The 10,000-nt window shown below is 39.2% G+C and overlaps 1 protein-coding gene across 1 annotated transcript in view; it reads right to left on the reverse strand.

Moving 5' to 3' along the window:
- The window catches only part of cher (filamin A protein cher), a 192,434-nt gene that overhangs the window by 18,536 nt on the left and 163,898 nt on the right, over window positions 1–10,000 (reverse strand). Inside the window, exons 26-32 of the mRNA XM_086534024.1 lie at window positions 9,840–9,980; window positions 8,389–8,535; window positions 4,143–4,481; window positions 3,492–3,622; window positions 2,886–3,017; window positions 2,045–2,158; window positions 1,288–1,581 (exon numbers count right to left, since the gene is read on the reverse strand). Of these exons, the coding sequence (XP_086390150.1) occupies window positions 1,288–1,581; window positions 2,045–2,158; window positions 2,886–3,017; window positions 3,492–3,622; window positions 4,143–4,481; window positions 8,389–8,535; window positions 9,840–9,980 (1,298 nt within the window). The remainder of the gene's footprint in view (window positions 1–1,287; window positions 1,582–2,044; window positions 2,159–2,885; window positions 3,018–3,491; window positions 3,623–4,142; window positions 4,482–8,388; window positions 8,536–9,839; window positions 9,981–10,000) is intronic.

The raw sequence follows: 10,000 nt of genomic DNA on the forward strand, positions 1-10,000 counted from the left end.
CGGTGGGGGGGGGGCATAGAATACGTAATCGGTTAGAAGGGAGAGATTAATATAAGAGGAGAATTTTGGTGCGTGAAGGTTGGGTCTATTGGAGAGGTCCAGCGATGAAAGGGGATATTTTCCAACAGGATTTAAAAGGTTTAGCAAAAAGGATATAGATATATATATTTTACAATATATATATAATATATATATATATATATATTATATATTATATTATTTATATTATATAGATATATATATATATTTATTTATATATATATAATCCTGCAACTTAATAAAAAAAAAGACAAAGATCCATAAAATATAAAAAAATGACTATCTTAAAATTCGAATAAGAACGCCGCCGCGCAGATCACCTGTTTATTTTTCTTTTTTTTTCTTTTAGTTTGTTTATTATTTTTCCTTCTTTTCCTTTCCTTTTTTCTTATCTTTTTTTTTTTTATTTATTTCTCTTTTTCTCCTCTCTTTTTTTTTTTTTTTTTTTCTTCTTTTTTCTTCTTTTCATTTTTGTTGTTTCTTTTTTCTTTTCTTTTTTTTTTTTTTTTCACCTGTCTTGGTTCGCGAAATGTTTTTTTTTTTTGCCCTTTCTCTCGCTGGAAATGAAATAATTCCTGATTCCCTAGACCATCTACATCTACCAGGACCATCCTACCCCCATCCTGCTTCTTCCTAACCTCCTCTACCTCATCCTTCTTCCTCCTTATTACTCACTCCATCATTCTTAATTCTCTTTCACATACCCCTCCCTCTCTTCCCCTTTCCCCTACATTCATGCCCCCCCCCTCTCTCATTCCCTTTTCCCCACATTCATCTTTTCCTTCTCACTCCCTTCCCTTCCCCTTCCCTCCCTTTCCTCTCTTCCTTCCCCTCCCTTTCTTTTCCCTTCCCCCTTCCCTTTCCCTCCCCTTTCCCTTTCCCTTTCCTTTTCCCTTTCCTTTTCCCTTTTCCCTCCCCTTTCCTTTTCCCTTTCTCCTTCCAAACTCCTTTCCCCTTTCTCTTTCTCTTTCCCTTTCCCCTTCCCCTTCCCTTCCCCTTTCCTTCCTCCCTTTCCTTTCCCTTCCCTTTCCATTCCCGATTCCCTTCCCCTTCCCCTTTCCTTCTCCTTCCCCCTTCCTTTCCCTTTCCCTTTCCATTCCCCTCCCCTTCCCTTTTCCCTCCCCTTTCCCCTTTCTCTTTCTCTTTCCCCTTCCCTTTCCCCTTCCCCCTTCCCTTTCCCTTCCTCTCCCCTTTCCCTTCCCCTTCCCCTTTCCCACTCCCCCCCAAAAAAAGGTCCCCCACACTCACGGTGAACTGGAAGGGCGACCCGGGAATGTGCATGTCCTGGAACTTGACGGACACAGTGTGGACACCGAGCTCCTTGGGCACGAAGTTGACCCCGTAGAGCCCGTCCTCGACCTCGGACACCATGGCGTCCTCGGTGATGCCCCCGGGCGAGGTCACGGTGGCCGAGAGGTCGAAGGAGGAGATGCCGGGCAGCTTGAAGGTCAGGCGGCACTGAGAGCCCACCTCGGTCAGCGGGACGGCCTCGCGTTGCCGCTTGATGCGCTCCGTCTGCCGGTTCGAGCCCTCGCCTGTCACCTGCGAGGGGGAGGGGGGGGGCGGCGGTTAGCGATTGATTGGGTGATGAGGGATTGTGTGTGTGTGTGTGTATTGATTGGATTGAGTGATTGATTGGAAGTTTGTTTGAGATGGGCTTAAAAAAGTGTTGTTTATTTCTTGGGATGTTTATGGTACGTGGAAATATATAACTTATATTATCATGATATTTCTGAAGATTATATACAATTTTTCGACTACCGAAACAATGAAATCATGACTCATTAAAAAAAAAGTATTCATGACAAAAAATCAAATCAAGTATATACATCAAAATTAATACCATACGTCCAACAAAGTTTCCTAACGAACAAAGCCTAGCAAGGAAAAAACAAAAAAATACAACAACAACAACAACAATATCGTCAAAATAACACCCCCCCCACAAAAAAAAAAAAAAAAAAAAAAAAAAAAAAAAAAAAAAAAAAAAAAAAAACGAACTAACCTTGACCGTGAAGGGCGAGCCAGGAACATGGTTGTCAGCGAACTTGAGGTTGACGATGTAGTAGCCAGGCTCGGTGGGCTTGTAGCCGATGGTGAGGGTGCCGTCCTCGTTGTCCTGTTGTGACCAATGAGAGGGCGTGATTTAAGGGAATGGGATTGCTTGTTAATAAGGATGAGACACGTTGGAACCGTATCGAATTGTTGGTAAAATGTCGGTGGTAAAGATTATGTCTTTTGGTTTTGCTTAATAATAGTGAGGATTTTTTTTATTTAAATTAACTAGTAATAAAAACTGTCGTCTAACACAGGGACAGTTCCTCTTACAAACCGTCAAATGTCTCTCAAAAATGACAATGAAGTGAAATAATACCACATAGAATCTTAAAAGCAGATAAAAACAATAAAATATACATTTCTCATACAAGCCGTCTAATCTCTCTCTTAAAAAATAATGTACAGAATATTAAAAAAAAAAAGAAAATAAGAAAAAAAGACATTTCCTCACACAAACTATCTACTCTATATTTTTCAAAAAATCTAACAATATCACACATAATCTTAAGAAACAAAAATACAAAATATGATATTTTCAAACACAATAGGTCTAATCTCTCCAAAAACGTGATCAAATAATACCACACAGAACTTTAAATAAATAAGACAGAATAAAAAAATACAAAAGACACAGAATCTACCAAAATAAATAAATAAATAGATAAACAAATAAATAGATAAACAAATAAAAAATAAAAAAATAATAAAAATAATGATAATAAAAATAAATAATAATAAAAAGAGCAAAATAAAATAAAATAAGATGACCATCCCGAGGGCATGCTGACCTTGCACTGGATGTCTGCCTTGGAGGGCCCTTCGATGGAGAGCGAGAGGCCGCCGTAGCCAGCCTCCCTGGTGTCGATGGTGAACTGGTTCTCCTTGTGCGTCACGCCCTCCTTCAGCGCCTCGCCCGTGATCTGCGCGAGGGCGGGAGGGAGAGACACGGGTCAGTGAGGGAAGGAATGGGGGGGGGGTGAGAGTGTGGTGGTAGTGGTGGTGGTGATAATGAGGATGACGATGATGATATCAAATGACAACGGTGGTGAAAATGCTTTGGTTATTGTTGATTTCTTGATAATCCTGTTTTGTATGGTGAGTGTTCACTCTACCAGGGAAGTAATTTGATCTTTGATCCAAACATATAAGGACCGGCCATGATATAGAAGCAAAGCCAACCAGGTAATACTCTGAGGGAAAAGATAGAAAGAAAGAGAGTAAAAGAGATAGTAAGAGAGAGAGAGTAAGAGAGAGTAAAAGAGAGAGAGAGAGAGAGAGAGAGAGAGAGAGAGAGAGAGAGAGAGAGAGAGAGAGAGAGAGAGAGAGAGAGAGCGCCTCCCCCTCCCCTACCCATCCCCCTCCCCTACCCCCCTCTCCCTTGCCAGCGTCCTCACCTTGACCTTGGACGCATCCCCGACTTCCTTCTCGCCGACGGTGATCTTGAAGGGCGAGTTGGCGATGTGGCTTCCCATGCGCTTCACGGACACCAGGTGCTCGCCGACCTCGCGCGGAGTGAACGAGATACCTGCAGGAGGAGGAAGAGGAGGATGAGGAGGAGCAAGAGGAGGAGGGGGGAAGGGAGAGAGAGGGGCGTGGTTAGAATGAGGCTGGTGTGATCTGATGTTCGGGAGAGGTTGTTGGAGGGAAAATGTTGTTGGGAATTTTGCGTCGTTTTGTGACGGTCGTCGAGGGTAAGGGTTGTTGTTGTTGTTGTTAAGACAAAGAAAGGTTGTCGTTTTGATAAGGTCGTTGTTGAGAAAGGTCGTCGCGGGTGAGGTCGTAGTTAATTGTTGTGTTTTGGTGTTTGTATTTTGTTGTTGTCACTGTTGTTTCTTATTTTCTGCAATGATTCATGGAGTGTGTGTGTTTATGGGGAGGAGAGAGTCTACATATCTATATAGATCATTAAGTCAAGATATGAATAACAAAAACATAAACAAAGCATAAATAACGATAAATACAAGTCAAATAATACTCAGAACATGATATTTCAACACGTGACAACTGAAACGAGCAAACAACGTCAACTCGTAAGGAAGCCCCACCGAGATGTCCGTTGGGCAGCTTCTTGAGGAAGCAGGGCTCCTCGAGGCCGGACGGCGCCTGGATGGAGGCGTTGAGGCTCTTGATGTCGGTGTCGGAGATCTTGCCGGGGAAGCTGACCTCGGACTGCGAGCCCACGCTGATCTGGTTCCTCTTCCGCCCCTCGCCGGTCACCTTGACGGAGTACGGCGAGCCCTTGATGTGCTTGTCCGCGAACTTGACGGACACCTTGTACTCGCCGGGGGAGGTGGGCAGGTAGGACACGGACACGGTGCCGTCCTTGTTGTCGTGGCACGAGATCTCCGCCTTGCTCGGCCCTTCCACGGCGAGGGACAGACCGCCTGCTCGACCGGGAGTCCCACGGGGGCGGTGGAGGGAGGGGGGTAGATGGAGGAGGGGGGGAGAGAAAAAGAGGGAGAGAGACAAGGTGGCGGAGACGCCGTTAGTGGAATGAATTGGATTTTTTTTTGAGGGGGGGGGGGGGTTGGAAGTAAAATGATTAGATATATCAATCAGAAATGGAGGTTTATTGGTTTCTTATAATCTAGATATAGTTTAGATACAATGTTTTTTTCCCTATCAACATTTCCTATATATATTTTTTTTTAAACAGAGTGAAAGAGTTGAAACTAAGGTCGTTTGCCTTTAAACTTGTGTGTGAAAATGAGTCGTTTTTAATAAATTCACAGCTATCATATGTACCAGGACAAACTAATCAAAATAATTAAAACGAACGTAATTAATCAGTCATGGCATTAGTGGGTGAAGCCAGAAAAAACGCCTTTGGTTAGTTGTAATTTGCTTCACTCAACACACAATAATTATGTTTGTTTTTAACTAAGGGCACGTGACTATTAGCGGTTATGCAAATGGGCATCTTTCTGGTATATACCCTTTTCTATTACGGGTAATATTTCTAATGTACAGTAATTTCTGTCTTTCAGTTTCTCTCCATTGTATGATTATGTAGCAAATAATGATTTTCATTAAATTCAACTGTTTTTTTTTTCTTTTTTTTTTTCTTTCATAATATCACATCTGCAAAGTTTTTTAAGAAGGTAAAAAAACGTGAAATATTTATCAAACCCTGAATGACCAGGCAATATCATTGACAATCATACAAATTTCCAAAACATTATTACATCAAATATTCTCCTTAATTAATCCTTCGTTTGACATGCCCATATATCTAAACAGATTAGTCTTAGTTACAGCAGATTGAATGAAAATCCTACTTTAAGCTTTAGTCTTATCATTATTTAAAGGAAAAAAAATAACGTAATTAAAAAACTAAACTTTTGCCATGTAACACCACTCAAAGCTTGAAAAATCGTGAGCGTGAAGAACAGTTAGAACAAAACTTGTGACATAACAAACGCGTACAAGAACAACGACCACGGACTTAAAATACGATCACATACGGAAACAAAATATATATTATGATTGATTTTTTTTTTCAAATGGTAAACTAAAATGAAAATGTATGTAAAGAAAAAAAAATACGACGGAAATTATAAATCAAAATATTGACACCATCATTGGAGGAAGGTGAAGGGGGGGGGGGGGGTAAATTACCCTGTTCCGTAGGGATCTAACGGTTGTTTACAAATAAACAAATATACAAAATGATAAATAAATAATGATTTTGACTACACATGGTAAAGAAACAGTTATTGGCAAATCTTCAGATGAGTTTTTTTTTTTTTTTTGTAGATGCATTCCATATGCATACGATTATCTAATTATCTATTTAATAATTCTCTACAGTACAATTTAGGTTTCGATTTAAAGTCTGGCGATATTTTTGTCTTATGGCTTTAACAATCAGAACACAGTCGGCCCTTGACATTCGCGAGTTTGTTCGCTAATCCGGTAATTCGCGAGTTACGACCTAATCGTAAATCGAATTGTATGAGGATTCGCAAAATACAGTCGCAATAACTTACGAATTAATGCAAATAAAAATTAAAACTGAAAGTATCTCATAAATAACAATCAAAAATAGTAGAAAATAGGTACAGATATTAAAAATGTAGAATACGTAATAAGGCCTTGGTGTATTTATATTAAACACTTAAAGTTGAATTTTGCGCGCGCAGGCGGGAACAAGACACTGAACCGTTGAACTGTTCTGCTTCATAGAGCACTTAATCAATATTCGTCAACTTATGCCTGTTATTGCTTATAAATCTGTTTCAACCAACTCTGCAAGATATTGAGTATCTTATCATTTGATCTCATTCGATTCAAATTCGTTTTTTTCTACAGTAAAAGTAAAATCGAGAGATGACGTCAGCAGTGTTCGAATGTCTTGAAAATAATACATCACAATAATACTAAAATCACATCTGTGCATATATATCATACTATGAATATATACTTATTTCCCTTCATTCTAAAATACTTAAGATGTATCCGTGTCTTTTGTGCCAATAAAGAGTTATTCTTGCGATATAACCACGTAAAATGTTCTTGGCAATGATGGGGGCAAACGTTCGCGAACTTTGATCGGGTCCTGAGCGTTACTCATGTAAATGTCGAAGGCCGATTGCAATGTCAATTTGGAGAGGAACAGAAAGTAAACAAAGGAAAAGTATAAATTGTATGAAATTGCAAATAATAGATGATCACTAAGTGCTTTTAATATATATATATAAAGTATATACTGTAAATATATACATATATATACATACATATGTATATATATATATATCCATATATATATATAAATATAAATATATATATATATATATATATACATATATATATATATACAAAAGAAATTTATATTGTATATAGCAACTTACAAGCTATAAATACCATGATGTATCACCAAAAACAAAAACAAAAGTAGGGCTCCAATGGGGGAAAAATGAAATGAAATCGAGGAGAATAAAACAGAGTGAGAAATAAAGGACAAAAGGAAACAAAAAAAAAAGGAGAAAAGAACCATGATGTTGAAAATAAAACTCGTAATAACAAACTGTGCAATGTTTTCATATGCAAACCTTCATTTACTCCTGCACGATGCTTGAAAATGAGAAGAAAACCAAATAATAATGTATATAAAACTTGCCGTGACAAGATCAGAAAAATACTCTAGTCTGTCAAAAAAAAAATCATTTATGTCAAAACGTACATGTTTTTCCCTAGACTAATGCAGCCAGCATTGATTCTGAATCAATATTATATGAAAAACGGTGAACTGATTCTATACAATCATAAGCCTCAGCTAGATATCAGTAACACCAATACCTTTCAAAAAAAAAAGTGAATACTCATAATATATATATTGTATTAATTGAAGCTACACCAAGGCGACACAGACATGCATGAACTTGTTCCTGCGTAGAACTGCCAGTGAGTGTTAACGAGAGAGTCTGCACAAGTGAGGCGCTACTGTGCATGAACCTGTCAGCAGAGATACTGTCAGCACAATTCTGCCTGGATGAGTGGGAGCGAGTGAGGCTTATCCTTCAAGGAGACTCGAATGGCTTTATGGATTGCTGTTGAAGGATGGAATAATCGATCTTGCTATTGAATTCTCGTTTTTTTTTTGTTTTTTTTTTGAGGTGCTAAATTGGCAACTGTGACGTTGATTTTTATTTTAGGATAGTGTGGGGTGTTTTATATATATATATATATATATATATATATATATATATATATATATATATATATACAGTATATATAAACACACACTGACGATTTTGATAATCTACATAATTTTTTGTAATATGTTTTGAACATATTTCTACCTGATGCCAAGTCTTTATTCCTGATATGAACTCCTCAAGTCATAGACAAAATAGAGATTTTGATAATGATAATAATAACAATAATTAATATAATAATAATAATAATATTAATAGTACTACGGAAAAAAATAAAACTACAATCTCCCACACTTAACTTAACTTCCCCGACTATCCCATACCCACCCATACCCACTCTTAGGGCCTCACGCCAAAGAAATAAGAAACAAACAAATGAAAACAACCGCTCTTTAGACAACCTACATCCACATTCCGGGGGACACCCTGCGCAGGACGCTAACCACACCCCGTGTCCCGGTCCTTTTAGCCGATTCTTCACTCGGTTCTCTTGAAGCAGACAATCCTCAGGAAGCGAAGGATGCTTCAGAGGGGGAGAAGGACGAGGAGGACGAGGAGGAGGACGAGGAGGAGGAGTAAGGAGGAGGAAGAAGAAGGAAAAGACCAAAAAGAAAGAAAGTGATGGAGCCCCTACCGCGCAGCGTGGAGCTACCTGCACCAGCGTCCTTTGTGGAGATCATGAAATTGCATGGCTCGCCCGTGATGCCATGCACCAGGCCGGACCCGTAGGCTGTGACGTAGCCCGAGGAGATGGAGTCCACGTGGAACTTGAAGGGGGAGCCTGCGGGGTGGAGGACGAGGCGTTAGTGCTTGGAGGGTGGAGGGGGACCTGCGAGGTGTACGTGTGTGTGTTTGTGTTTGTTTGTTTGTGTTTTTGTGTGTGTGTTTGTGTTTGTGTGTGTGTGTGTGTGTGTGTGTGTGTGTGTGTGTGTGTGTGTGTGTGTGTGTGTGTGTGTGTGTGTGTGTGTGTGTGTGTGTGTGTGTGTGTGTGTGTGTGTTTGTCTGAGTTATCATATATGTTTTATTTCTGTTGTGTTTACATCTGTACATTAGGATGATGTATGTATGTATGTACGTATGTATGTATGTATGTATGTATGTATGTATGTACGTATGTATGTATGCATGTATATATGTATGTATATATGTATATGTATGCATGCATGTGTATACAAAAAAACACTTTCTATACACTATCCACATATTTATTGCAAAACACTCATGCAAAGATGTTCACCTGAATATACACAAGGGGAAGGCATACAGCTGCGTATGCACACACGAATCTCATATTTCAAAGAGGCAAAGAGAGCGGGGCAATGTCAAGAAAGGCATAATGAAAATTAAAGAAGGAAGAAGAAAACAAGGCAAAACTAAAGAAAAGGTAGGGGAGACGGAGAGAGAGAGAGAGGTGATAAAAAGAGGGAGGAAACTAGACAATGAGTAAAGAGAAGGGAAGAGAAAACAACGAAAGGTAAGAGAGAATAAATGAGAGAGGAAGAGAGCAAGCAAGAGAGAAGAAAAGGGAGAAAGACAACGTGCGACGAAGAAGAAGAAGAAGAAGAAGAAGAAGAAGAAGAAGAAGAAGAAGAAAAAGAAGATTTAGAAGAAGTAGAAGAAGAAGAAGAATGCGAAGAAAAAAGACGAAGGAGAAGAAAAGGGGAGAAGAAAGAGGAAGTTTGAAGAGAAGAAGAAGAAGAGAAGAGAAAGAGAGAGGAAGAAGAAGAAGAAGAAAAAAAGAAGAAGTAAGAATAAGAAAAAGGAGAAGAATAAGAATAAGAAGAGAAGAAGAAAAAGAAGAAACATAAGATATAAGATAAGAAGTAATAATAAGATGATGAGTATAATAATAATAAGAAGAAGAAGTAAGAAGAAGAGGAAGAAGAAGAAGAAGAAAAGAAGAAGAAGAAGCATAATAATAATAATAATAATAATAATAATAAGAAGAATTAGAAGAAGAAGAGAAGGAGAAGAATAGAACTAGTAAAAGAAGAAGAAAAAGAAAGAGAGAGCAAAGAAAAGAAAAAAGAATTCCCAAGTCCTAAATCGCAAGGACCCCCACCCAACCAACTCGTGAGGACTCACCCTGCACATGCTCCTGGTTGTACTTGATGTGCAGCTCGTGAAGGCCTTCCTCGCGCGGCTCGTACTTGACGGAGACGGTGCCGTCGCGGTTGTCCTCGATCACGGGCTTGTCTAGGCTTCCGGAGGGCATCTTGACCTCGGCTGTGGGGGGAGAGGAGGGG

The sequence above is a fragment of the Penaeus japonicus genome, unplaced genomic scaffold, assembly GCF_977035675.1.
Source record: "Penaeus japonicus unplaced genomic scaffold, GWHDUDI00000001_assembly GWHDUDI00000040, whole genome shotgun sequence".
Lineage (NCBI taxonomy): Eukaryota > Metazoa > Arthropoda > Malacostraca > Decapoda > Penaeidae > Penaeus > Penaeus japonicus.